General features: G+C 51.3%; 9 protein-coding genes across 9 annotated transcripts; 3 read left to right on the top strand and 6 right to left on the bottom strand.

The window, feature by feature from the left end:
* Window positions 1-416: 416 nt before the first annotated feature.
* pmp3_0 (Plasma membrane proteolipid 3) lies at window positions 417-830 on the bottom strand (the record flags this gene model as incomplete). The annotated part of the gene is made up of 3 exons (XM_014686523.1): window positions 417-619; window positions 686-727; window positions 785-830. The coding sequence occupies 3 exons, from the start codon at window positions 828-830 to the stop codon at window positions 417-419; spliced, it is 291 nt and encodes a 96-aa protein (XP_014542009.1).
* A 3,770-nt stretch (window positions 831-4,600) lies between these two features.
* Window positions 4,601-6,874, top strand: G6M90_00g003520 (uncharacterized protein; the record flags this gene model as incomplete). The annotated part of the gene is made up of 4 exons (XM_014686522.1): window positions 4,601-4,756; window positions 4,876-4,933; window positions 5,115-5,821; window positions 5,921-6,874. 4 exons carry the CDS (start codon window positions 4,601-4,603, stop codon window positions 6,872-6,874), a joined length of 1,875 nt encoding a protein of 624 aa, XP_014542008.1.
* A 1,317-nt stretch (window positions 6,875-8,191) lies between these two features.
* On the bottom strand, window positions 8,192-10,306 carry G6M90_00g003510 (uncharacterized protein; the record flags this gene model as incomplete). Its single annotated transcript, XM_014686521.1, has 1 exon — window positions 8,192-10,306. The coding sequence occupies one exon, from the start codon at window positions 10,304-10,306 to the stop codon at window positions 8,192-8,194; it is 2,115 nt and encodes a 704-aa protein (XP_014542007.1).
* A 561-nt stretch (window positions 10,307-10,867) lies between these two features.
* HAT2 (Histone acetyltransferase type B subunit 2) lies at window positions 10,868-12,502 on the bottom strand (the record flags this gene model as incomplete). Its single annotated transcript, XM_014686520.1, has 6 exons — window positions 10,868-11,042; window positions 11,097-11,582; window positions 11,639-12,154; window positions 12,212-12,263; window positions 12,329-12,382; window positions 12,466-12,502. The coding sequence occupies 6 exons, from the start codon at window positions 12,500-12,502 to the stop codon at window positions 10,868-10,870; spliced, it is 1,320 nt and encodes a 439-aa protein (XP_014542006.1).
* Window positions 12,503-14,026: 1,524 nt separating this feature from the next.
* exo2 (5'-3' exoribonuclease 1) lies at window positions 14,027-18,499 on the top strand (the record flags this gene model as incomplete). The annotated part of the gene is made up of 5 exons (XM_014686519.1): window positions 14,027-14,031; window positions 14,084-14,177; window positions 14,239-14,548; window positions 14,599-15,909; window positions 15,960-18,499. 5 exons carry the CDS (start codon window positions 14,027-14,029, stop codon window positions 18,497-18,499), a joined length of 4,260 nt encoding a protein of 1,419 aa, XP_014542005.1.
* A 457-nt stretch (window positions 18,500-18,956) lies between these two features.
* SPC3 (Signal peptidase complex subunit SPC3) lies at window positions 18,957-19,798 on the bottom strand (the record flags this gene model as incomplete). The annotated part of the gene is made up of 3 exons (XM_014686518.1): window positions 18,957-19,203; window positions 19,305-19,592; window positions 19,656-19,798. 3 exons carry the CDS (start codon window positions 19,796-19,798, stop codon window positions 18,957-18,959), a joined length of 678 nt encoding a protein of 225 aa, XP_014542004.1.
* A 687-nt stretch (window positions 19,799-20,485) lies between these two features.
* DAC_0 (D-alanyl-D-alanine carboxypeptidase) lies at window positions 20,486-21,640 on the bottom strand (the record flags this gene model as incomplete). Its single annotated transcript, XM_014686517.1, has 1 exon — window positions 20,486-21,640. One exon carries the CDS (start codon window positions 21,638-21,640, stop codon window positions 20,486-20,488), a length of 1,155 nt encoding a protein of 384 aa, XP_014542003.1.
* A 475-nt stretch (window positions 21,641-22,115) lies between these two features.
* xanB_0 (Xanthan biosynthesis protein XanB) lies at window positions 22,116-23,872 on the bottom strand (the record flags this gene model as incomplete). Its single annotated transcript, XM_066129552.1, has 5 exons — window positions 22,116-22,306; window positions 22,362-22,451; window positions 22,505-23,489; window positions 23,578-23,667; window positions 23,810-23,872. 5 exons carry the CDS (start codon window positions 23,870-23,872, stop codon window positions 22,116-22,118), a joined length of 1,419 nt encoding a protein of 472 aa, XP_065985825.1.
* Window positions 23,873-24,806: 934 nt separating this feature from the next.
* Senp7 (Sentrin-specific protease 7) lies at window positions 24,807-27,489 on the top strand (the record flags this gene model as incomplete). Its single annotated transcript, XM_014686515.1, has 2 exons — window positions 24,807-25,414; window positions 25,473-27,489. The coding sequence occupies 2 exons, from the start codon at window positions 24,807-24,809 to the stop codon at window positions 27,487-27,489; spliced, it is 2,625 nt and encodes an 874-aa protein (XP_014542001.1).
* Between the last annotated feature and the right edge of the window lie 463 nt (window positions 27,490-27,952).

Below are 27,952 nucleotides of genomic sequence, written 5' to 3'. Positions count from 1 at the left end.
GAGCTAGCAGTTGTTAGGGAGGTGCTTCTTCATGGCTAAGCCCTAACGAGCAGAGTTGACAAACAAGAATGTCGCGCAAAACTCCGTCCTGCAAGGAAGCGGCTGGCATCAACAATAATTATCTCAAGCATGAAAAGCCATGTGGCACCAGTAAGACGTTACAATAACGAGGCAGCCTAAAAACCCCCATGCCTCCCGCGTTTCCGTCCTTTATGCCTGACGTTTATTCGAGGTGAATTCACCCAATGGGCGAAACTAACATTATATTAGGGCCAGCTAAACAGAGTCCAGTGCCAACATCCTAGACATCTTTCACACAAACTGCCTACACAAAATGTCGAACCGAACCAGGCTATCCCTGCTACCAAACTCCCGACTATCCGTAAAACCCAGGCATACCTTCAAGGCAATCGGTACTAGCGTGTAGGCTGGACAATAGTTCCATAGCCCTGTCCTCCAGTCTGCACGTTGTCAGAGTACACGCCTGGCGCGCGGCTGGTAGGGAATCGTCCCTGATGCGCTTGTTCGCGGCGGTCGTAATAGATGTATTCGAGGTAGAACGCATGTATATGACCCGGAAAGTATCCCAGAATTGTCAAGCAAACGTTGATAAACAAATCTACAACATGTCAGCCAGACTCTGGACGGACCACTTCTGGAATCAGTCCATGGAAATGGAACTTACCCATGCCACATCCTGCCACTGCCCACACACCCAGCGGAGGGACTACATACAACTGTCAGCATCAATGTCATTTTGTTGGAGGTTTTGAAGGCGACTCACATAGAATGGTGATGAGAACAATGAGAATAGCAGATGCGACACCCATATTTGCGATTGGGAACGGTACCCGACGTGAAGTAAGCTATTGAAACGATTCAAAGGCGGGGTAAGAGATTCCAAAATAAGGCAGCTTCGGATTCCCGTCTCTGGTCAACGGTCGTCAAAGTGTGTTTAAGTGTGTTTAAGTGTGTTTAAGTGTGTTTAAGTGTGTTGAAGCGAAGATGTAATATGGGTACAGGTATCAGAGGATTCAAGAGCGATGATTAAGGCGTTCAGAAGACGTCGTCAACAAACTGCGGGTGGCGTAAGGTGATGGATGGCTGGGGTGACGAAACGATTCATGCACAAGCGGAATGTTTGGCCGCTCTTTGTCAGGCAAGTCACAGTCAGTGAATTTCTGTGATGGGCAGAATGCGACCATGACGTAACATGCACGTGTGTGGTTAATTGAAATAGAAAAGCTCTGTGCAACTTGGAAGGAGCCAACCAAAAGCCTGCCAACATTGGATGATGATACGCAGCCAACCCGGTTTCAATTCAACCCAAGAAACGTTGCTCCAAAAACTACCTGCCTAGTACCAAGGAGGTAGGTAATGAGAAGTAATAGGTAGGTCAGCAATCGACGCGCGCCGCCCAGACTCCGCCTGCCAGCTTGCAGCTCATAACTTTCCTTTCTGTGGCATTTTGTCTGGAGTAAACGCCACCTGAATGTTCTGCATTTACCGTAAATCCAACCGGTCAATTGCCACCATGATTTCCTAAAAATAGCCTGAACCATACGCCGTACCGTGGCAGCGTGGTTGGTTGTACGCAGCAGATGTGCGACCTTGACGGTTGAGGTTGGTGGTTACCCTGGGACGGCGTAGGAACGAACTCGCGGGTAGCGGCTGCCCTCCCGACGATGCTGTCAGCCATGGAGGAGAAAACAGGACTCTAAATTCTGCTCATCTGGAGTCCGTATTCGCAGCCTTGCTCCTGCTTCATGCACGCGGAACGTTATGCTGTGTCGCCAATTCGCGGGGGTTTTTTGGCGACCAGGTAGCCAAAGACGCCACTGGTGGCCGGGCCATAGCTCGAACAAACCGTCTCGTTGTGGAACATGCCGACTGATCAGGATTCAGGACTACAACATTGCCCTTCCGCCGTCAGGCATTTATCACCTTTGATCCGATTCTCCTCGCGCGGGCGCCTCTGGCTCCTGTGGCTTCGGGACAGCCCGGAGTCATCAGGGGCTGCGAGTGGTACGGAACGTGACTCCCTCGTTCTTGATACGGGGAGATCACTTGTCTTTGTTCATCTCCAACATGTGCGTCTTTCCCCTGCATCCTGGCTCATGGTCCCTGGCTGCGACTTCGCTGCTCGTGCATTTCGGCCTCGAATTCGGCAAAGGGTACATGCATATAGTATGTACAAGTCTAGGAACGGTCTCTTGCAAGATGTATTCATTAACTGTTGCCGGGTGCACTCCAGTCACCAGGTGCTTTGCCTAGTCCGACACGTCTTGCTTTCCCACCCATGTAAGCATGCGGTGTGGACGGGCTGACTGACCCGTGAGGTTTGGTTTTGTGCGATTCGTCATTCCGAAACATTCATACGGAGCAGGGAGGGGCGAGTAAATGGATGTTGCCAGCGCCAGTGTCATCGATACACCCAGGCATCGAAGACCAGCCAACAAACGCAGAAAACAGTTATTAGTATCAAAAAGGCTAGATCCAGGTCTCCAAAGCCCCTAGTCTGGAAGGCCGAGGCCACCGATTACTGAAACGGTTGCGCCGATATCAACAGCTGAATGTGCCAGCGTGCTGCCAATAAGTGCTATTGGACCTCAGCATGTGCCATGATGCAAGAATTGATGGCGTTGCATGGCATCCAGCATGTCCCAGCCTCCGACCCTCTTGGTAGCGTTGAGTCCTGTCTTCGTATGGTCAGGTCACAGGTGTTGGAATATGTGCTGATAACGAACAAGAGGCATCACTATTACGTACCGTACCAGCACTCGGGACCAACCTGCGCTCGACCATCTTCCCGACGTCAAGGTTTTGACGTGGCGCCATGGCGCTGTTAACGTGATCCCTTCGTCAGGTACCAGAAGGAAGCATCCCACTCCTTTCCCGGCTTAGCGGGACGAGGAATGCACTGTACATTGTCAAGGATCGCCCCGGCGCACGACAACTGTGAGGAGACGCAGTCCGGAGTAGGTGGCCGGGCAACTGGGGCATTTCGAGCTTTTTGGAACTGCTACAATTGTATGGAGGACAAGAGAACGAGACTGATCATATGGAGTACAACTTTTCGAGTCATCTCTTCCCAGCATATATTTGGCTGTTGCACCCCGTACGGAGCCACGATGAAGCTAGATGGCGAGCCAAGTTGTCATGGTAGACACTGGGGACTGGGGAGGATCCTTGGGTCCGGTGTCCTCACATCCGACCTCCTCCGTAGAACCGCGCATGATCAAGAATGTACAGGGTACACCTGCAACATTACCATGTCAGTAAACCAGTCAGTCGGTTGGCTGTGCTAGGTGGCCAAGTGGCTCAGCCCTCTCGTTGATCTCCCCATTGGAGTCTAAACTGACAGAATTACTAGCAGCGAAAGCGCAACTCCTGGCAAGCATGTACATAGTGTAGGACTGACAAACCATTTGCCATGGTCCCTGACTCCTGTGCCTCCCCGACAGTGGATCCTGCGAGAAGAGCAAGTGGACACATTGTACAGAGTACTCCAGTTTTCAAGACAGCGGCAACCTATCCACTTGATGGTTTTTATAGCGCTGACTCTATACGTTGCCTGAGTGCCTGAGTAGGGACTTGCTTGTACAGAGCGTTTACTCCCGCGTGTTGTGAGACTTTCCGATTCTTACCCGAGTTGGGTTCTTTGTCGCCGCCTTGCTGTTGAGCCCACCAGTGGAGTTGGTTCCGCTGCCACAGGTTATCAGGAAGTGTAGAGCATCAGGGCTGCGGCTGCCTGTGAAGTCCATGTCGGCGTAATATCTCCCTGCTTGTCCAGATTGTCCGTCAAATCAAAGCTGTCTGGTTGACCAACTACTCCGTACTTAAGCAACTTTGATCCCAGCACCAAGCAGCCAGCGCCCAGTGTCCTATTCCTCGGCCAGCAGACAGGTGTTGGTTGCTGGTACTTCCTCATCCTGCCTGGACTCTTGAGGACAACACCGCCCCAGCCAGTGTCTGGTCTCGGATGCTCTCCACGTTGGCCAAGCCAGCCAGCTGGACCCTTTCCATCAGTCCCTCGTCTTCGTCCTTTTCTGCAGACTCGTTGGTTCCCTGTTATCTGGTCTGGCTCGAAGGGTGTGTTTCGTCCTTGATTGGGTGCGGCCAACACTTCGATTGTGTGCTTCGATTTTGTGATTTGGTGTTCATATCTATTTTTCATGACCAGGCCTGGGCACCCCTCCGTGCCCTGCAACGCCAACTGCCAGCTGCCAGCTGCTGACGTTAAACTAGACTGCCAACTGCCCAGCAACCCTCCTAAAATCCACAGTCCACCGCCCACAACCCGCAGTCCTTGTCGGCCCGTGCGATTCTCCAGCTCCGTCCGACCTGCGGCTCTTTTTGCTCGGCAAAACCTCCTGAAGCTTTCAGTTGTCTCTCGTCACCCCCAACTCTCCTCAATCCCGCAACCGTCACACCTTGGAGAACCGGCTGGGTCACAGGCTGCATCTCCGTCCTTTCTCTACTCTCCTCGAGTTGACCTTCTTTGTGAAAGTCGACACGCGAGCAGACTGCTTCGACGCTGCCGCCTACGCCAACCCATCCCCTGTGTTGCTCGCTGAGCCCGGACGCTCCGCCGGCCACTATGTCTTCCCAGCAGGTTCCTCAACTTAACGTTGATCGCTATGTCGTGATCCATGTTGCAACTACCTGTGATGAGCACGGTGTCTACGTGACAAAAGACTCTGCTGAAGTCATTGAGCTTGGATGGATTCTTCTTGATGCCAACTCGCTCGAGGAGGTAAGATGTTCCCCACCAATTCCCAGAAGCCACGGCATCATGGTCCATTCTTGCTGTTCGACCGCCTTCACCAACCTTAGGAAGCCATTGCTAACATCTTTCTCTTACTGCATTGACAGATCACTCACGAAAGTGTTCTTGTCAAACCTGTCAATACCCCAATCACCCCTCTTTGCAGTACGTAAACCAACCTGGTGGTCAATTTCTTTCCCAACCCAAACAGGAGAACTTTTACTTGCCCCTGGTCGCCGCAAACAGTGCCCTCATCCATAAATATCCCCGTCTCCTCTAGCAATTTATTTATATGGGTGTTGGCTCTTCAGGAGAAGTCATTCGGCTAACAAGACCTGTTGTGTAGCGAGTCTTACGACTCTTACTTGGGAACATGTTCGAAACGCGGGTACCTTTAGAGACGCTATCTCTCGATTCGATACATTTGCGACAGATTACTTGACTTCCAAGAACCTCGACTTTGTTTTTGTCACCCTGGATGCCTGGGATCTTCGTGTCCAACTTCCCCGGGAGGCCCGCGACAAGGCTGTTGTTCTACCTCCCTATCTACAGCACTCGCGCACATTCGACCTTCGAACGGAATATCAGCGATGGCAGCAACATCACCCAGAGTCCCTGCCCTTTGGTCCCTCAATGCTGTCCAATATTTGCGCTGCCCTCGAGGTTGACCCTGTCCAATCCAGTGCCCCGATCAAGCACAATCTTCCATTCCACTTGCAAGCCCTGGCTCCTGCTTCTCCCCGCCGTGCCATGGAAGAGGCCATCACACTGGCCCGCGTTCTCCGTGGCTTGATCCGCAAGTCACAGCCTCCCCAGGATCATCCGGATGTCTTGACCAGACCTATGGATGCTAGAGCCGATGTCCGAGCTTTCCTTTCTGAGAGAAGCAAAGTCCTTCATATGTCTGGCCTTCCGCACGACACCACGCAGTCGGAACTTGAGAGCTGGTTCACTCAGTTTGGTGGTCGACCTATCGCATTCTGGACTCTGCGTACTCCTGAACAGCACAAGCCCACCGGAACTGGCTTTGCCGTCTTCTCTTCTCATGAAGAAGTGAGTTGCATTCCTCCCTTTGAATAACCCTATTGCCCATAAAAATTCGAAATCTACCCAGGAAGATTTATTGTGAGCCTTGTCTAACTGACTAATTAGGCGGCTGAGAGCCTTTGTATGAACGGCCGTGCCTTGAACGAAAAAGCTATCGAGGTTTCTCCCTCCTCCAGCCGTGTGCTTGACCGCGCCCAGGATATTCTCACTCCGTTCCCTCCTAGCAAGAACCGTCCCCGACCTGGCGATTGGACCTGCCCTTCCTGCGGTTTCTCAAACTTCCAGCGTCGAACTGCATGTTTCCGATGCTCATTCCCTGCCGCCGGCAGTGGTCCGGGTGGTGCCGATGCAGCTGGCGGATATGGATATGGCGGTGGTTATGGCCCACCTGCAATGATGCCACCTCCACCGCACGGTGGCCATCATGGTCCCATGGGCCACGGTGGTCGTATGGGTGGTGGCGGTGTCGTTCCTTTCCGTGCTGGCGACTGGAAGTGCGGTAACGAAGTCTGTGGTTATCACAACTTCGCCAAAAATGTTTGCTGTCTCCGCTGTGGTGCCAGCCGAGCTGGTGCGGCTGTTGTTGCAGATTCCGGCTATCCTTCCCCGATGGACAACCCTTCTCAGTATAGCATGGCCCAAGGATCCATGGCTGGTACTCCTGGGCCCGGTCCCTTCAACTCAGGCAATTCTTTTGGTTCTGGAGCTGGCTATAATCAACATTTTGGTGGCCCCCCAAGCCACTTCCTCCCCGCTGGGATTGGCGGTGGTGCCGGTGGTTATCCCAGCTCTATGAACAACCAAAATTTTGCTTCGACTCCTGGGTCTCACTCTGCCGGCCCCTTCGATAGTCGAGCTGCTGAAGCGGCCTTCCAGTCTGCTTCCAATGGCCCCGCGTCTGCCGGTTCTGGACCTTCCAATCACTTCTACAACAACAACAATAACGGAGAAAACGACCCCTTCGCATTCCTCAGTACTGGAATTGGCGGGCTTTCTGTTAGTGGCAATGATGCTCGGCAGAATGGTGGTGGTGCTCCTCCAAGCAAGTCGCCTGCTTAAAACACCGAAACTGCTTGTGGCTATAGTTCAGGTGCCAGTTTTTGCGCAAGCCTTCCTTAGACGGCCATTCTCAACATGACGTTTGCGTATCTATCTGTCGATTTTCTGCCCGTACAACAAGAACGACTTTGGAATGATGAACATAGAGAGCACTTGACCTTCGACAACAACCAAAAAACATACTTCTGGACTTGGCTTGCTATTTTCAAGGGAACGGGGGATACTGGTGCGTTTTGGCTTTTTCATTTATTTATTTTTGCAGGACCAGGGCGGAGTGTCGGACTTCTATTTCAGGAGGGATGTGGTAAACAAGCAAAATTTTGACAGGATGGAAAGACAAAAGTGACACTATACCACGGCTGCTCTGGGTTGACGAGACTTCGGTAAAGGATTTGCTAGGACCATGTTTTTTATTTTCTCACATTTGTTTTCTTATGTCTTCGTCGCAGAGCGGAGGGCGGCCCGCATATATTGTGCTAAAGGGGTGGGAAGGTTGATGTGGACTGGGACTTTGTGGGATGGATTGTGGTATTTTGCTGGAAAGCCATTTTTGTCCCGGATGGGTGCATAGCGAAAGGGAGTGTAAGGGTATACCTTTGGCCATGGCGTGTGACATGAAATATTCCGGTTTCGCTCGGTGTCTGCATATACTTGCCCATCGAGTTTCCTAGGTCGTGGTGTTTTTCTTTTATCGATCCTAGCCTCTGGTCGGCCTCCCTCTTGCTGCTCGTGGTTGCTCCTATTTTGCCCCTGGTCAGGGCAGTTTTTTGTTTGTCACATTCTCCTTCCCTCACGGCTCTGTGTCTTGATTTGCACTTGCTCATTCTTTTGTCAGTTTTCCCTTCCCTCTATTTGCCCCCTTTTCGTCCTTCTGCATGACCAAGACTAGATATTTCTTCATAGTTTGCTGAGAAAGAAACTTTTTGGTTTTCTGGTTTGAGGGGGAAGTAGATTGGTTGTTCAGAGAGTCAAGAGGGATGTAAGAAGAAGAAAAGCAGGTGGCGCAGGTGGATCTGTATATTGAGGCGAGGAGTCGTGGAGCTTTTGACGGAACAAAAATGCATTATTGAGTTTTATATGCCCCGTCGATTCTGTGCGGCTTGTGTTTTCTTGTTTTAATATTAGTGATGGTTGACGATGTGTGCTATTGACAGGCTGGCTGGTGAATATCTGCATGCGTTGTGTGGATTTGGTGCTGGTTAAGCCACTGTTGCTCGAGCGGTATGGCCTTTGTGCTTTATGTTTTATTCATTGATAGTAACGCATTTATAACTACGGAGTGCTTCCCAGCACCTATTATTGATGGCTGGCTCCCACCTAAGCGTAACCGCCGAGCAACTGTCGCAACTCGGCGCTCGGCTGAACCCCCTCCCCATTAAGATAGTCTCTCAACTCGACCAGCAACGGATCATGCAAGTCGCCATCTGAATCATCGCCATCCTCCACCTCACTACCCGTGTCCTCGCCATCAGCTAGGTCTTCATCCTCCATGATGACAGTCTCCGCCTCACTCTCGTGCTCCCCTTCCTCTGTGCCCTCGACACCCCTACGCGCTTCATCCTGCGCCAGCCACGCCGGCCAATCCCACTCCCCTTCCATCTCGTCATTAGAGTAATTATGCCACGCTTGCGCCCTCAGGCTCTCATCTTCCCTGAAATCAGGGGCGACAGTCATTAATGCGGTGTTAACGAACTCCTCCCACCCTTGCTTGTCGTTCATTTCTGGGACACTGACTTTCTTTTCATCTTTGCGTGGGGAGCGTACAATAAAGCCGCGGTTGATTTCTTGGTCGAGGGGGTAAGGATTCTCCTCTCCCTCCTCGTCGTCGTCACCTTCTGAGACGTCGCCTGTCCAGGCTAGTGCTCGCAGGCGGTCGTCTTCGTCGTCGTCCACGATTTTCTGCTTCTCTTCCGCGGACAGGTGGAAGAACTTCTTCTTTAGGGAGTGCTTCTTCTTCCAGTGGTACGATGTGTCCATGTGCTTGAGGACGTCCTCCTCATCGGAGATATACATGTCTTCTTCGGTGGGGACGATGTTGTCGCCGTCCCGGGTGTCGAAGTATCCCCACATCATCATGTATATCAAGTGGTGCTCTAGATCAAGAGTCCGTGCCGTGGCCTCCAGGGGAATGAGTTCGTCTGGGCGGAGGAGGTGGCTGTCCCCCAGGCCCCAACCTTCGTAGTGCCCCGTTCCCACTTCGTGAAGAGGCACGCCGTGTATGGTGGTTTGCTCGCCGGCCTCGTTGGCGACGAGCTCGGGAGGGATTTCGTACTGGTATCGAACTTGGAGGTCAATCAGATCGGGGAGAGTGGTGAATCTCTTGCGCATGAGAAGCTGCCAGAGTGGGTAGAGCCCTTTTTGGCCCAGGAACAGGTGTAGGAGTTCGGGACTGCCGGGGCCGTATGTGGGATCGTTGAACGCCATGAGGAGCTTCATGAAGAACATTTGCGCATTGTAGATATGGTTGTCAGACCAGATGTCCCGGTTGCGCAGGAGAGCCTGCCGTTGGCCGGAGGTGGCTATGTCCATGAGCAGCCAGAGCCGAAGCAACGTCCCATGCATCGACCCGGGCATGAGAAAGCCGTTTCTGGCCATGATGCCGATGATTTGCCTGCAGCAACGATCCCTCCTTAGAACGAGCTGCAGGTATCGCAGGCCTGGGACCGAACGAGCCTGCGCCATGAGCTTGGGGTTTGTCCTCGCCGCCTTAGTTCCCTGACACTGCTCGCGCCACGTCCTGCCCGCCGGGTCCATCACCAAATGTCGTCTGTACAGGCGAAACTGGAATATCTTGCCTGCCTCTGGTGCTCGATGTGCAATCCACATGCGGATGCTCGAGAGCATGTGTTCATTAATGGCGTTGTGAAACGTCCGGCTCGTCGCGTACAGGTTGACTAGGTCCTCGGGTGCAAGCTGCTTTCCCAGTTCAACGGCTAGTTCAACCCGGGAGCACATGGCCGTAATTATGTCTTGATTATAATACTTGAGACTTAGCGGGACCACTTCTGCTTGGATACCATACGGATCGTCTTTGCCAAAGTAGAGCTCCAGCCCGTCGTCATCAAATTTGAATCGCTTGACCGGTTGGCCATCAGTCTCTTCCTCTGCGATTCTCGGTTCTGGGATTTTGCTGTGTTTGGATTTGCAGGCTCCGGTCCCCATCTCCAGCAAGTCGGCTTCCATGTCGTCGAGGATAGAGATACCCCGGTCCCGGACTTCGAGCTTAATTGCCCTTTCCCGTTCCACTTCTTTAGTGGCATACTGCTTTATGGCTTCCGCGATTTGTTCGACAGTGACGGGCTCGGAGGACGACGCGTTGAGGTCGCGGAGTTGGTCGAGGGCAATATGTGCGAAAATAGCCGCTTCTTGGGTGTTGAAGCCGTAGGCGCGGGCGTTGCGCTTGACCGTGTTGGGGTTGAATGGGAACGCCATGATGAAGTTCTGAACAGGGCAGAGACGAAGAGAAGGCCTGCAGGGATAATTAAGAGCTACACAGTTAGCATGGAATTATAAGTTGAATTTTGTGGTGTATTCGAGGTTCTCGGTAGGAGAGGCTAGGTGTTTGCATTATGCTTCACCTATTGTCCACCCATTGCGATAGGACGGACTCACTTCTTGTTGACCGCGGGTGTGCTCTCGTTATAGGCCGTGCAGCTAGTGAACCGGATGAGTTGACTTCTCGTTTGCTACCAGCTGTCACAGCATGGTGGCACCCACAACAGCTGGCACTCCACGAATATTGAAGGGATAGAACCAGCTGTGAAATAATCTCCATTGATAACCTTTCAAGGTCGTATTGATACAATCCCCCCCTCAAAAAAGAAACAACAATCCTAGCATAAAAGTTTCCTTTTTTTTCCCGTGGACTCCATTCCCCCGGCCTTAATCGTCATTAATACCGCCTATCCTCTTTATCAACTCCGAGCAGAACATGTCAGTCTCCTCATCCTATGAAGACCGACCCTTCCTCCCTTCTGCGAACTTCCACCTCATCTATCGGTCAAGTTCGTCAACCGGCAACTCGCCGTCATCTTTGCCAACAATAGACTCTGCCACTTTCCAAATTTGTAGCAGATTGTCCTCGGCAGCACTAGCAACTAGCCATGGTTCGTTGGGATTCCAGCTGAAGTCGGCAAGGTGGTTCGTGTGTCCGCCATGCATGAATAGCCTGGTAAATTTTTAGTCCCACTGAAGCTCAGAGATAGAAGGCATTGTCACTTACAGTTCTGGTGGGCCGTCATCCTGATCATCAGGCAGTTGCTCCTCTCCTACACGAGACAGATCCCAGAAAATGATTCTCCTGTCGTAGCTGCCACTGCCCAAAATTCCAGCCTCCGATGGGTGCCATGACAGGCTCGTCACGGCGTCATTGTGTCCTTCGAGGGTGTGCACCTTCTCCTTGACATTTCGTAGATCCCAAATACCAACAGTTTTGTCAGCAGACGCTGTAGCGACAAGGACCTCGGAGTTGGGATTAAAGGCAAGGGCATTAATGGCGTCAAGGTGACCGCGTTTGGCGACCAGGGCTGCAGTAGTTGTGTTGTCATGTCTGACATCAACAATCTGAAGTGTCTGGTCGTCACTAACAGACCCGATAAAGTACTTCGAAATGGGATGATATTGGACGTCGTTGACAACTTGAGTATGATGAGTATAGCGACGGAAAGGCTTGAGAATCTTGGATTCGGCCTCTAACGTTTTCAGGTCCCTATTCACTATCAGCCGTTTCTGGGTCTCCTCGCACGGAAAGTAGCTGCTACATACCAGAGGCACATGGACTTGTCTTCACTTCCGGAAGCTAAGCATCCAGCTTCATGGGGGTTCCAGGCCAGACCAAACCCTTCAGCCTTGTGCCCAACCAGTTCAATCTGGGCATTTACCTTGCCAAGAGAGGCAGGTTGAAGCGGGTGCTTGGTGCGGTCGAAGATGAGAATCTTGCCATCTACACACAAGGTGGCAATGATGTCGGGATTCTGAGGCTGGTACCGAGCCTTGTTGACCTCACCAGGGTGCTCAATCTTCTGGACAATGTCGCACTTGATGGCAGCGACGTCACCGGGGTTGCCATAGCCACCAATTTCGCCTCGCTCCTCATCGTAGTTGGCGGGATTTGGGGCAACCGCCTTGGGGATCTGGACATCAGCAATCTGCAGAAAGTTGGCACTCTCATCCGACGTATGGGTTCCGAGGAGCAGTCGGTGCATGCGATAGTTTTTGCCCTCGGGTTCCTTGACATCGGGGAACCACTGGACAGTCAGTGTTGGCCACGTCAAGGCCGTTCTAAGGTTTGTTAGACAAAAACTCCCAAGACGGATGCAGGAGCAGCTTGCGGCATACCCCAAAATCATATCATATAGGAAGGGGCTATTTTTCTTCCAAGTCTTATACTCTGTTACAGTGTGGTCAGATCCCAACTCGTCTGATATCGTCTGGCGGATTCGAGGGCGCGCATACCCTCATTTATGAGGCGCTCGACCTGATCATCGTCCTCCTCGTGGGCCATGTCAACTATAAAGGACAAATCAGCACACGGAGATGGTTCATAAAGTTCAACCGGAAGGTGGAGGGTGTAGTAAAAGAAGCGAGCTTACCATCAACCTCGGGGTCGGAGGCTTGAGCTGGAGGCATGGCGTCCGTTGGTAGTAAAGGGCGGAAATGGAATCGTAGAAAGATATGATGGAATTGATTTAAGCTCCTGAAGCTCGGACTGGCAACAATGGTGATTGGTGGTTGTAGCGCGACGCTGTTTGCACACGATCGAAGGGTCCTGAAAATGTGTTGGCTAGAGTCCAAGTTCAAATGTTAGCTTGCACGCGTCGCGCGTAAAGTGACGGGGGCAGCCAGTACATCAGCCAATGGTGTGTACGGGTGGAACCCAGCCCACCTGGACGACCGGAGTGAACTACCCTGTACTCTCGACCTGGTGGTGGAAGGAGAAATTGTGTTGCAGCAATATTGGATCTGGCTTGAAACCTAGTAAAATAACTCCTCAATTATCACTACACCTATTCTTAATTATTATTCAGTTTTTACGAAGGTATGATAACAATGGTTCTGTCGATAGCGTGTCTTGACATTCTCTCCGTCGATTAAAAGGAGCACATGGCGAATTGCTAGCGCACAAGTGCACGAACTGATTCTCAAAGCGGCGCCCCTTTGTGACCGTTGGCGTACGGTAAACGTCGAAGACACTATGATTATTGCAATTCTAATTTAAAGACCTGTAGAAGTAGGATATCTGGCCCTCGCGCCTTGGCAGGGTTCGGCTCTAGCATAGCCTTGCAAAACGAATATAACAGCAACAGATTGATCACACGACGCATCAGATCAGATTGTCCGAAAAGCGGTTGCAATAAGAAATACTTAGCCTGATCGTGATAAATATTCCGAGTAGTTTCACCTCGTTTCCGGGTTGGTGCGTAACGTATGGTCCTGACTCCGACATATATCAAGCCTGGTCCTTGCGTGAATTGCTCGGCGGGCTCGCTTTTTTTGCTCCGTGCGCTCACACCCTATCAGGTACCTGGCTATGAGGCTTTATATCATAATATAATTTTCGGTAAGTAAATATATTCTGCCATAAATCATTTACCTAGGAGTGAGCCCGCCGAGCAATTCGCGTCCTCGCTGAGGCAGATGGTTTGTTCGAGGGTCGACGTTAGTCTTGCACATCAAGGTGGACTTTTCGCCCCAACCCCACTTTGAGCCTCTCTACTGGTCCTGGACTCCTCCCCGCAACATTGGCTCGAAACTGTTCCCGCATGTCAAGTAAGTCAATTGATTTGATGATGACTGTGTTTCTGACAACCATTTTCACCCTTCAATAACGACCAATCTCCTCGACCCCCCGAGGCCTCTCCTCCTCTGCGAGCCGCGACTCTCGTCAGCTGCGCAAACTGAGTTGTTTTGTTCCCTCGGATTCTGCGTTGCGTACTCTTTCCCTGTCGCCATTTTGTTTTGTCCTGGCGCATTACAGGCTGGTCGACCGATTTGAGCGCCCAAGAATTTCTCTCTCGCGCATTTGCGCAATCGAAACACCGCAGTCAGGCTTGCAGCAACTCGTTGCCTTGAATTTTCACTCCTCATCGGAGCTGGCATCTATTTCATCTTTTGCAGCTTTTTTGGGTCTACTATTGCCCACTTGCTGCCATCATGGGGTTTGTTTAAGATCCGTCCGGCATGAGGAAACATTCTGACCGCCCGTCCCAGTGTGCCCAAGTTCTTTAGATGGCTCTCGGAGCGATATCCTGCCATTTCGCAACTCATTGCAGAGAACCGAATACCCGAGTTTGATTGCCTATATGTTCGACATGCCCTCCCACTGCTCGACTCACTTTCGCGTCCCCGCTGACCTAGGTTCACAGCTCGATATGAATGGTATCATTCACAACTGCACCCACAAAGATGCTGGAGAAGACGTTTCTTTTCGCCTCTCAGAGGAGGAAATGTTTATAAGAATCTTCAACTACATTGAGCACTTGTTTGGCAAAATAAAACCCAAACAGCTCTTCTTTATGGCTATTGATGGTGTTGCACCAAGAGCTAAAATGAACCAACAACGGGCCCGTCGCTTCCGTACCGCTCTGGATGCTGAGAAAGCCCGCGAGAAGGCCATCAAAGAGGGCGTTGAGATGCCCAAGGAAGAGCCGTTTGATAGCAATTGCATCACCCCAGGTATGCTTGGTCGCTATTGGTGCTTATCGTCACAATGTTGACAGCCATAGGAACTGAATTCATGGCGAAGCTATCGCAGCAGCTGCGATACTTTGTCAACAAAAAGGTCTCGGAAGATGCCGACTGGCAAGGGTGCGAGATTGTTCTTTCAGGCCACGAGGTCCCTGGCGAAGGAGAACACAAGATTATGGAGTACATTCGAAACGCAAAGGCACAGCCCAACTACAACCCCAACGTGCGACACTGTTTGTACGGATTGGATGCGGATTTGATCATGCTGGGTCTGCTCAGCCATGACCCCCATTTCTGTCTTCTCCGAGAAGAAGTCACCTTCGGACGAGCATCCAAGGCCAAATCCAAGGAGCTTGAGCATCAAAACTTCTATCTGCTTCATTTGTGCATTGTACGAGAATACTTGGAAATGGAGTTTCAGGAACTACATCAAGAGGGAACGTTGAGTTTTCCACTTGATCTCGAAAGAATTATTGATGATTTTATTTTGATGGCTTTCTTTGTTGGAAATGATTTCTTGCCGAATCTCCCCGGTCTTCACATCAACGAGGGCGCATTGGCAAACATGTTCAAAATCTACAAGGCGGTTCTACCAACTTGCGATGGTTATATCAACGAGAATGGTGTTATTAACATGGCTCGATTGGACAAGCTGTTGACGGAGCTAAGTAAGCTTGAGTTAGTGTCATTTGAAAATGACATTTCAGACGAAAAGTGGTTTGCATCGAAGCAAATGGAGAAGAAACTCGAAGCGAAGAACGGAGGAAGCAACAAGAACGCCAAGACCGGACACCTGGTCATTACTTCGTTTCAGCGCGATCTATGGAAACAGAAGATCCGCCCCTTCGTCTCGAAACGTTCCGCCGACGCCTTGGATCTCGGTATAACTCTCAAGGCGGCGGACCGCAAGTTTGCCCAAGATATAGCGGATGCAATGCACCTAGATTGGTCTACCAAGGAAAATGAAAATGGCGATCGCCATCTTGTGCTGTCATTTCCTGCTCGACGAGGAGGTGGTAAAGACGAAGATGAGGATGAAGAAGAGGAGGAAGGCAACCTGGCTGCATTTCGTGTCATTAAATCATATGACAAGGCTTTGGTTGTCGATGTGACGTCGGAAGAGGCACAGCAGCAGTACGAAAAGCTCTACAATGAAAAATATGCCGGCTGGAAGACCAAGTATTACTTGCAAAAGTTCCCGGAATGGGCCCCGGAAAAGTATGAAAAGGAGCAAATCGACCTGTGCCAAAACTATGTCCAAGGCCTGCAGTGGGTGCTCTTCTATTATTATAAGGGCATCGCTTCGTGGCCATGGTTTTATGGTTACCACTATGCCCCTCTAATCTCCGGTAAGATGGATTTCTTCGTCATTGTGTGATTTTGGCTTAACAGGACATAGATGTTGCTAAGGGCCTCAACGCGGATCTCGGCTTCAAAAAGGGACAACCTTTCAAACCATACGAACAGCTCATGGGTGTGTTGCCTGATCGAAGTAAGAAGATTGTGCCCAAGGTGTACCACGACCTAATGACGAACCCCAATTCACCTATTATCGACTTTTATCCCCGCGACTTCGAACTCGACATGAATGGCAAGAAAATGGAATGGGAAGCCGTTGTTAAAATCCCCTTTATCGATGAAAAACGACTACTGGACGCTATGGCCCCCAAAAATGATCTATTAGAGGACGATGAAAAGTCACGAAACGGATTTGGTGTTCCGATCAAGTTCACGTATTCTGCAGATGTCAACTTCAAATATCCATCTCCGCTGCCAGGGATCTTTCCCGAGATCCAAAGCTGCCACTGTATTGAGAACATTTTCGACCTGCCTGATATGGAAGGTTTGGAGTATGTCTCAGGCTTGGCCACTGGAGCTTTGGTAAAGGTTGAGGCTTTGGCAGGTTTTCCGACGCTGCATACATTGCCTTACACCGCCCAAATCATCGAAGGCTACGGTATCAACGTCTTCCAGCAGGATAGCAGAAATCCGAGTATTGTTGTCACCCTGACTGATACAAATCTGCGTACGAGCATTGAAACTTTCAAGGCTAAATTGGGCCAGCGATGCTATGTGGGCTACCCATTTCTTCAGGAAGCTAAGATTATGAAGGTTCAGGACGAGCTCTTCTCGTATGAGCTTGCTGAAGATGGCCAGGATGTAGTCGCCAAGGACCATTCAAATAGAGAAGCTTCTGACTTCTCGAAGGAAGCCGAATATTTGGAGAGTTGGCATGCCAAGCGTCTGGGCGTCATTGTCGGACAAGTAGAGTGTCTTGTACATGTGCACATGCTCAAAGGTCTCCTCAAAACTGAAGAGGGCGCGCTAATCAAGGAATACGCCGAAAATCCCAGCGTGCGCAGTGTTTATGCCTCTCAGACCGTTGTGGACGAAGTTGTCAACGAAGACGAGAGATTTATCGAGAAGGAGGCTCTTCCCATCGAGGAGGAGTTCCCGCTAGGTACCAGAGCCTTTTTCCTCGGTGAATATGCTTATGGCCGGCCCCTCGAGGTCACTGGTCATGTCAAGGGCAAGACGGAAGTTGTTGTTTCCATTCCGAGAAATAAAGAACCCGAGTTCTCCAAGAGGATTATTCATCAGGCCGAGCGCACCAATCCTTACACACCATCCTTTGCTGTGGCGAAACAACTGGGCGTGCACCCCTTGGTACTGAGCAAAATCACCTCATCCTATCAAGTTAGCACTGCTGCAGGGCTGAGGCTAAATCTGGGCCTCAATCTCAAGTTTGAGGCCCGCAAGCTCAAGGTCCTGGGATATTCACGAAAGGCGCACACTGGGTGGGAATTCAGCTCCTTGGCAATAAAGCTGATTGCTGATTACATGGTTGCGTTCCCCGATTTCTTCGCAGCCATACAGAAGGGAGCACAGAGAAGTGAAATCTGCGAGACCGACCTGTGGAACGACCCTGTTGTTGCCTCACAGCGCGTTAAGGATGTTGTTGCTTGGTTGAAGAAGCAGGAAACAAGCAAGTTCGAGCGAGTGCCACTCGAGGCTGAGCAACTCGACTCCGAAGTTGTCACAGCTTTGGCCAATGCTGGCGAGCAAGTGTACCAAGCGTCCCAAGACATTGATATCAAAAAACTCAAGGGCGTCCCGCGTGCGGCAATTTTGAAGCCATCTGATGCAGAGTTGGTTCTGGGCAACCAGAACTTCAGCTTGGGTGATCGTGTGACCTTCGCTGCTTCGGCCGGAAAGGTGCCCATTGCTACACCAGGGACAGTAGCGGGCATCAGTAGAACTGCTACCGCCCTGCTTCTTGATGTGGTGTGGGATACATCATTTATGAGTGGTACAACTCTGGGCGAACGAGCTCCTATGTTCCGAGGCCAAACTGTACCATCTTCATCCGTGTTGAATACGACCGACAAGCAAGTCATCTCTGCGTCCAGCAAGTCTCAGCAGAAGCGAGCTACATCGACAATATCCACAGGATTTTACGGATCTGTTGGTGTTCCCCAGTACAAGGATGCTCCCGCTCCCGCTCCTTTACGTGGTGGATGGCGAGGTGCTCTCAACGGCAGTGGCCATAGCACTCCCGGACGAAACTCTCCTAGTAGAGGATCTCCCGGTAGAGGTAGAGGCAGCCCCAGCATGGGACCCCAACGCGGCGGCAGCAATGGGACCGCACCCAACTTGCTCCACAGCACACTGGTGTACCGTGATGGTTCCAGTAGGACTCCTCCGGAACAGACTGCCAACGGGACGACTTGGCGCGGTGGCGGTCGTGGCAGAGGTCGTGGCAGTCACCATGAGACGCCTAGCCCACAGCCTGGTAAATACAGCAGCGTTCCACCTCCCGCGAGTCTGGATGGCAACGGTGGTGGACGGGGCCGTGGCCGAGGCAGAGGTCGCGGTGGCGCGAACAGAGGAAGAGGAGGCAATGGACGGGGGGGAACTACTCCCCCGGCTCGGAGCTAAGGCGGTTTATTTTTCATGCTAGATGTCATGTCTAAAGTAAATACTCGGTCATGTTACGGACAGGGACGGGCAAACAGGGTGTTGGACCATTGACAGGTAGGTGGGAAACTACCGACATGGGTTTATTGTGCGTACTGGGATAGAATCATGTCTAGATAGCTGGCCATGTGTGTTTACGATTACTACGTAATATATGAGATGAAAAGTATCCAAGTCCCCTAGTGGTGAAACTGTTTGGTCACGTTTGACATGTCTAGGCTGGTGCTGCAGTAGCCATACATACCGCGGTATGCACTTGTCGTCATCAAGCAACGCAACCGCAGTGGCACCGTGCGATAACAAATGTTGTAACAGCTCAAGAAACAGAGCATCTAGTACCACCTCGCGCTAAGAGTACACACACGCCCCATATATAACCAATTATACTCCATTGCTCCATTCTAATCCCGTGATTCGACTAGGCTTTCTTGGCCTTCTTCTTCGCATCCTTGGTCTTTACCGCCGGAAACTCAAACTTTTCGCTCACGCCCTTCTCCATTGGGAACCACCACCCGATAACCTTGTCCATGTTCCACGTAAGCAGGCCAACCCATGGCTGGACATTATAATGCAGCTTAAGGGTCACATCGTTGACGCTGGCAATCTTGCCCGAGGGATGCGTGATTTGGTACTTTGGTCGCTGGTTGTTGAGTTTAAGAAGGCCACTGTAAAAACTGTTAGCTTTTTCTATTTTGCAACCTTTATTTCTTCCTCACCCAAGACCATTGTCAGGTATGGGAAGGGAGGGGTGAAAAAGAGAACGCACCGGCTGGGATCAATCGTCTTGCCTTCCGCACTGCGCTTGAGCTTCTTCATGGCAATGGGCCCAATGTTCTGCAGGTGGTCGGCGCTGGGGTTCGTGATGATGCTATCCCAGATGACGGCTGAGTTTGTAGCGTTCTGGCCCTCGGCGGAGGGCCAATCGGCGGTGACGTAGACGAAGAGCTGCTTTGTGTTCCATGTGAAGAGGCTCGAGAGGTCTGCGTCGAGGGAGAACTTGATGATGGCGTATTCTTCCTTTTTGCTGCTATAGTAGTGGGGGCGGCCTTTGACTCTGAGGATAGTGGCTTGTTAGAGCTCGGCGAGGAGGTGGGAAGAGAAGGGGGCGGAAGTTTACACTTGGATGTTGGTCGGGATGAGAGTGCCGCTGGGGTTGCGGGCGGCGAGGAGGTCGGTTGCAGCAATGAAGCCGGCTAGCACGCAGGCGACTGTTGTGAAGAAGCCGAAGACATTTTGGATGCGGGTGAAGGACGAATGCATTTTGGAGGAGATGGGCCGCGCGAGATGCGGCGCGGCGGGTGAGTTTGGCGGTTTGGATGTTGGATGCAAGCTGCGGGCGAGCTTGACGATGGTTTGGCGTGAGGTTGCGGGAGGACACGTTGTGGGGAGCTTGTCAATGGAGCACTGAGGTCAAGCGATTGATGCGACACATCTTGGCATCGAAGTTGACGGGTCCCACTTGAAACCCGTTGCTGCAAAACACGATACATACAATCACGACCAGGATTCCTTCAATTTCAACTTATAAACTTCTCATCTAGCTACCTAGGTAGATGCTGGTTCCTTTTCATGCCAAAATACTCCAAGTACAGCCAAAGTTAAGGCGTTTCACTAGTGCAGCCTGGGTAGATGATACACCAAATTCTCCTGCCGTATTGCCTAGTCTCCCTGATCGTTATGCAGTCTGAAATGAGGATAACGCTGTTGTTACTCCTGAGGATGTAGGTAATTGGCAGTGGCTCGGTGCGATATTTCCTTCGTGTCGGGACCTCCTTATTCACCATGTGGCAGACGTTGACATGTCCATGCAAAACAAGCTAATCTAGCACCACCACAACGCCAGCCAGCCTCCAAGTTATATTTCACCAGCCTCTTTCGCCGTTTCGAGGCACATAAAATGGGACACGCTCGCGCCATTCCCGCGAAGCCATCATCTCCATCATACAATCAATCACCACAGTCACAATCCGCCAACTCCCTCGCCGTCCCCAGAAACTCTGTGCCCACGATAACATGCGCACCACTGCCTGCCACACTCCCAGCATGCATCGTCCCAACATTCGAAAACACTCCCACCACGACGTCACCGTCCTCCGCCCACCACAAACCACCCGTAAAGCCCAACACGCCCCCAAAGTGCCCATTCCAATAGCTGCTCCCGCCCGACCCTGTAAACTTCATCCTGAATAACCCGTGGCCCATCTCACTGCCCGGCGTAGCAGCACCTATCCACTGCTTCATAGTGTCCAAAGACTCTGGTTTCAGTAGCTTCCCGTCACGAAGGGCCTGCCCAAACTTTACGAGATCCGAGGCGGAGCTGAGCATTCCGCCCGCCGTCCACTCGACTGATAGATTGGACGTCGTGGCGTCGAGCAAGTCATCCCTGACGAGCGGGAAAGAGGGGCATATTCCTGCCGTCGAACGAAACGTATCCGTCACCCAGTGGTATCGACTTGGCACATGTCCCCTTGCGGCCTCAAACCCTTCGAGGTAAGTGTTCCTCAAGGCCAGCGGCTCTAGAATTCGCGCTCGTATCTCGCTTTCCGCCGTATTGGCTGTGATTTTCTCAATGACGAGACCCAAAAGGGTGTAATTCGTATTGGAGTAATACCACTCGCCGCTCCTGGGCGCTGTTTTCTTTGGCCTCCGGATATATCCCAATGGCTCCGTTTTGGACCATACGTGTGCCGGAACAAGGTACCTGCCGCGGCCATGCGCGATCCATTCAGGGTCGTCTTCCCAGCTGTCAATTCCTGCTTGGTGGCGTAATAATTGGGAAATACTTGCGTTTGCAGCGTCGTCTATATTGGCGTAGGTTTCTGGGGGAAGGTGTTGAGAGACAGTGTCGGACAGGCTCAGCTTGCCCTCCTCGATGAGTTGTAGGATGACGGTCGCAGTGAATACTTTGGTGATGGAGCCGATGCCGAATAGGTGAGAGGGCTCGATGGGCTGTGGCGGCTGGAGATTGGCGTGGCCGGCGGTGAGGGTGTGACAGGTGCTATGCGTGAGAATGGCGGCGGAGAGCCCAGGCGTGGAGGTCTCTGATATATGCTTTTGGAGGATGTTGGTGAGCTTTGCGAGGAGGTCGTCTTTGGACGGCATGATGGAAGGTGCCGCCAAGTGTATGAATGAAGAGGGGATCGAGTAACTAGGGCTGTCTTGTCCGCGTAATTGATTGTCGATGACGGGGTCGCTGAGAGTTGGTCGTACTTACATAATTGAGCATCTGGGTATGTAGATGCAGACATGTAGATGAAGTGGAAACGAGGTGTTGAGGGGTTTCTACTCGGCGGTAAGCGCCTCGGCCATTTGGTCGCTTCCACAAGTTTTGCAAGACAAGCCACTCACAAACAGATTCACCACGCGCAAAAGACAGAAAAACTAGAGAGCAGGATTTTTGCTTAACGCTACATATTCTCCGTAGAAATCCACCGTCCCGCCCTTTCCTATTACAATCAATATATTACAGCCAATAAGAGTTTTCCACCATTATGCCCGTCCTACACTTACTAAAACTAAGGACAAAAAATTCTAGCTAGGCACGTACGCACTTTTTTTTGTCTAGCACACGCCTATCTTACATGAGATTCTTGAAACCAGCCTTACGGCAGCTGGCAACAAGCGACTTGACTTCCTGCGCACGGGCACGAGTAGTGACCATGAGCGCGTCTGGCACGTCGACGATGACGAGGTCGTCGACACCGAGACAGGCGACAAGACGGCCAGAGCCAGGAACGACGATGCCACCGGGAGCTTGTTGGGCAACAACTATAACTGAGTTAGTGCGTGAAATTGCAAAGGACGATAAGACATGGCAGCGTACCCAAGTTACGGTCGCCAAGAATCCTCGGGGAGTTGGCCTCAGCGGGAAGCATTTCGGCGAGGGAAGAAAAGTCACCGACATCGTCCCAACCTAGAACATGTTAGCATGACTTCTGTGTAGTGAGACATATGGACTCATCTCACCAAACGTAGCGGGAATCACGGCAACTCTGCCTTCAGCGGCAGCGGGCTCAGCAATGGCATTGTCGATGGCCACCTTCTCCAACGTAGGCCACACCTCGTTGAGGATAGTCTCTCGCTGCGTCTTGTCTTCCCAAGCCTTTGCAATTCTGGTCAAGTCACTGTGCAATTCGGGCTCATACTCCTTCACTAGGTCCATCAGAGTAGAAGCCTTGGTGACGAACATACCCGCATTCCAGCGGTAGTTACCGGATGACAGATATTTGGCGGCAGTATAAGCATCGGGTTTTTCCTTGAATGCGCTGACCAAGCGGGCGGAGGGAGCGTTAGGAACATCCAACTTGTCTCCCAGCTTGACGTAGCCGAAACCAGTGGCGGGATGCGACGGAGCGATGCCGATAGTAACAAGGAAGCCCTCCTTGGCGACCTTGACAGCCTCAGTGACGGAGTTGAGGAAGGCATCCTCACCGGCAATCATATGATCGGCGGCAAAGGATCCAATGACAGCATCTTCATCACGGTGCAGGAGAATGGCGGCAGCAAGGCCAATGGCAGCCATGGAGTCTTTGGGACCAGGCTCAGTGAAGAGGTTGTCGGACTCGAGCTGAGGGAGCTGGGTTTGAATGGACTCGGAGTGGCATGGTCCGGCCACAACAGTCATGCGGGATGATCCGGCAAGAGGAACAAGACGGTGCCATGTCGACTGGAGCAAGCTGCGCCCGGAAAGGTCAATATCCAAGAGGAACTTGGGGTGATTTTCACGGGATAGGGGCCAAAGACGAGTACCGGCACCACCAGCAGGAATGATGACGTAGAAGCCAGGGATTTCACGGTCCATTGCGGGTACAGTTAGCTGCGGGCTGGGCGAAGGCGGTGGGATGTATCTCATGGCCGGAGAGAGCTTGGGCAGAGGGTGAGGACTGAATGACCGCAGTGAGCCATCGCCACCAGGGGTGAAGACGGCGAGACCAGTGCTATCACGACGACCCTGCTGATGCGCGTCAGTATTATTACCCCAAGAATTGCAGGAAGACAATGAATATCTATCCCGACCCAAATGCTCAGTATCAACCTACCATGACAGTCTCTCTTAGGAGCTGGCTAATCTCGGTGTTAGAATGGCGCAGCTGGGCGCACTCCTGGCGCAGTTCGGACATTTCCTCATTCTACGCGGCGGACATGATTAATGACTTGGTCAAATCCATCAAACTGTTGTGAACTTGGTGATATGCGGCGCATGCGCCGTTGTGTACAATTATCCCTTTTCATCGAGAACCCCTGAGTGACGTGTCCAAAATGAGAACTCACCTGCTTCTGAACGACGTCCATGATCTTGGCCAATGCGGCCTCAATACCTGTCTGCGCGGCCATCGTTTTGCTAGTTTTGATATCGAATAAAGCACGTACAATGGAAATTAGCGATAATTGACATGTAACGAACGGACAAGTCTAGCTCAACAGGTCAAGTGATGAACAGATCAACTCGCAAAGGGGTAGAAAGGTGAAGGGGTAGGTAGTGTGGCGTCTCTCGAAATCGCGATGGAGAAAAGAAAAGTGGAACACACAACATTGGCAAAAGCCCGAATACCACCATGAACAAGACCCTTGGAACTCAAAGTAACTACGTACTACTCTGTAGTACTTCTGGGAAGGCGGACTGACTGGTTGACCCCTGTCCCTTTGTCTCTAAGTTAATGTACTGGATTCGGTCTGTCTGCCCCGCGTTCTTCTCCCGCCGTGTGGCTTGTTGGCATTTCCAGATGTCTTTGTGCCTCTGCATTCCAATCATTTGCAGGTTCTACTGGGCAACCTACTAGGTACCTACTTAGACCTAGGTACTTTAGGTACTTGGTATGTATTATTAGACCAGCACTCCGTAGTAAGCTGTCAATCAACGCCTCCCTGCCTCATTCTGCCTCATTGTATTCCTCATGGCCTCATGCGCACAGCAGTCTGCTTTGTCCTCTGCAGCAATGCGATTCAGGTGGGCTATCACGGGTACCTTGGCTGCATGGTATACACATGTGCAGCTTTCAATGTTCAATGTTGTCGCTTGCATGTGTCCTGCGTGTCTCTACCCTTACCGAGCGCCCAGCCAGGTACCCACGATTGTGTAGCCCCACATTTGCCGCTGTCGTTGTTTTCAACTCGCCTTGAACTCGACTCTTTTGACACCGTCTTTGACACCTGGGTCGCAGCTGCCGGCAGCTGGGCATATGACGGTATAGACAAAGATGCCGTATGTATTTAGCTGCTGCCTCCCAAGAAGATGCCTTGAGCCTCAGTTCCAACCTTCATGCCCACCATGCCCCAGGCGAACAAGCGGTCGCGACCGTCGAACCATGCCGACCCTTCAAGCCCGCATATCAAGCGTCCAAAGTTTGCACGGGGAGAATCCATCGACTCCGAAGACGAACTCTACAGAGACCCTTCTCATGTGTCTAAAAAACGAACAAACTTCTCCGCCTTGCCCAGTCCAAAAAGACGGTTATTTTCACGGGGTGATATCCCAAGTACACAATTCACGAAGCCCGCGCACGCGCACATTATGACTTCTACGACTACCCACTCTAGCATTCCCGACCTAAATGTGAGGAGAGCAGTGTCGGGGAAGCATATCTACAATGCGGACGACGACCAACGTGGGCAATTGATCCTTCAGCAAGATGGTAACTCCGCAACACTCGTACCAAAATTTCCAGCAGAGGAGAGTCCGCCGTTGCAATGGATGAGGGTCCCGTTGGAGAGCATCACCACCATAGAACATGCTATGAGCAGCAGCCATTATGTTCGTATACTACGGCCGCGGGGTACCGATTTTGAGGCAAACTTGTGGCTGGAATTTACCGATCACCGAGACGTATTTAGCCTGGTACAAGCAGCTTGTCATGTTAAAACGTCCACATGCACCTCGTGAGTTTTCGCCACCTTGTTGAAAACTAACTTGTTTGCTGACGTCAATATTACCCAGTGAGACTCTCCGACGTAGATGGCAAAAGGCTTTTGATTCAGCCTCAACGTATACCACCCAGAATACCAGACAGACCCCGAACAGCACTACCTCTAGGTTGGAAATCAGTCCACCACATGCAACGACGAAAGTCCACGGGCAGACAGAAGCCCAGAAGGAACCAACTCGCGGACCACGGCGGGAGAGAATAATTGACAAATTGGAGAACTCTGTATCGGCCGAACAAATCCAGGCCACGGGCGATGCTAAAGATGACGATGTCACTGTTTCACTGGCCCCTACCACCCGTCGAACCCGAAGGTCTTCACCTGTCCATATTACGCGAGATCCGAGGCCTGACCGGTGGACTGATCGGAATCCATTGTGGAGGGCAAGTTGGCACAAATCCCTTATTTTCCCTCCTACTGGCAAAAATAGGGCAACTGTTGACGATGGCGATATCCTGAGGCTTGATGAAGGTGAATTTCTAAACGATAATTTGATAAACTTCTACGTGCGATATCTTCAGTTCAAGCTGGAGAGCGAGCGGCCCGAACTGTTGAGCAAGGTGTATATTTTTAGCACGTTTTTCTTCGAGAAGCTGAGATCAACCAAAGGCAAGGTTAACTATGACGGCGTGAGGGCCTGGACAGCAAAATTCGATCTGCTTTCGTACGACTACATTGTGGTCCCCGTCAATGAAAATGCCCACTGGTATCTGGCAATAATCTGCAACACACCCAATGCTGTCAGTGGCATGCCCAAGGATGATGCAACCCCGGCGAAAGAGGAGGCAACACCTCCGGGGATAGGATTGGTTGCGCGAGACATGCCAGATGTCTCCATACATAGTGACGATGCCAGCACGCCAATCTCCAAAGAGCCGGTTGATCTGGAGCCTCCCACCTCTTCAAGGACGTTGCAAGAATCGTCACCAGCCCCGAAAATTGCAACATCAAATAATAGGCTGGCAGCGGCATCGCATGTTGATCCCAGGTTACCAAGAATAGTCACACTAGACTCTTTGGGGAATCCACATGCAGCCACTTGTCGAGTCTTGAAAGAATACCTCATAGCAGAAGTAAAGGACAAGAAAGGGATTGATTTGGCCATGGTTCCCACCGGAATGACTGCTAAAAAGATTCCGGAACAGGACAACTTTTGCGACTGCGGTGTCTTCATCCTTGGTTACATGGAAGAGTTTTTGAAAGACCCTGCCGAGACTGTCCGCAAGCTGTTCCAGAAGGAGCCGGTAAATTGGGATATTCGCCCGTCTCTTTTGCGAAATCGAGTGCGTGATCTCTTGTTCAAACTGCAAAAGGAGCAACACGAGTGGCTAGAAAGGGAAAGGGCCGAAAAACGACTGCTGTCTGCTAAGAAGAAGAAGAAAGTAGCTGCCACCACCCGAGTGGCAAATCAGCTTGCTTTCCCCCCAACTACCGTAAGGGAAAAATTACTACGGAAGCAGTCAGATGCCACAGCCGTCTTGGCGCATGTTCCACGATTACTAGTGGGAGATGGCTCAGGTAAAGCCGAACCTGATGCGACTAGGTCGCCGCCGAAGAAGCAGCTTCCTGGTGATGACAATCAGGTGAAGCTAGTCAATCCTCCCAACGGCAACCCTGGCACTAGCAGTACCAGCCCAGACGATGTGTTCTACTCAGCGCCATCTTCGCCAAGTCGAAAACCAGCAGCCAAAAATGCCGACAAGGCCAAACCGAAAGAACCGGCTACGAAACCCACAGGCTCATCTCAGCAAAAGCTTGACGGTTATCTGTCACACAGACTGCCCAGCTCATCCGAAGTCGAAGCTCAAAGCACAATGACCACGCCAAAAAGACAGAACCTAGCATCTATTGAACTAGTCGATGTGGAAGACGTTGTCCTTATTTCACCACAGGTGATCACCAGACAAAAGTCTACGCAACTTGAGTCGTCACCGTACTTTGTCCAGCCGTTGCGATCAAGTCAAAGTTCGTCGCCTAAGAGATTGAGGGCTCGATATGACGGTGTTGAGAGAGCGGTGGATCTTACGTGAAGCATGTTAGGTGTGGAACGCACTGTTGGTGTTTGTGATGGAGACACACGAGAATTGATAATGCTTCAAAAGGCCTCTATCTCCTGTCAGATCCTTTTTATTTGACGAGATAGATCGGTATTTCTGCATAGCGTGGGTGGCGTTCAACAATAATTCATGTGTTGATGGATGTGAGCATTGAGGGACCATGGTGCTAGCGCTTTTGTTTATAGATTATGATAATGTGATATCTAGTGACTTTTCTTGTAACGACCGTACACTTTTCTCTGTGAAACCGTACCAAGATCATCATACCCGTTCCCATAAGGCGCAACACAGCGGTGCCTCCTTTCACATTGAATGCTGTTCCTTGCGCTAAAGGTTGGGCTTTTGTGTCACTTCTAGGGCACGAGATGTTTGTTTCTCTAATTTGGACGTTCTTCATTGTCGATCTGACGTCACGGGAAGAGGTAGCGGTTTGTTT

Source organism: Metarhizium brunneum, chromosome 1 (assembly GCF_013426205.1).
Source record: "Metarhizium brunneum chromosome 1, complete sequence".
Lineage (NCBI taxonomy): Eukaryota > Fungi > Ascomycota > Sordariomycetes > Hypocreales > Clavicipitaceae > Metarhizium > Metarhizium brunneum.
This window is presented reverse-complemented; position numbering and strand designations above follow the sequence as displayed.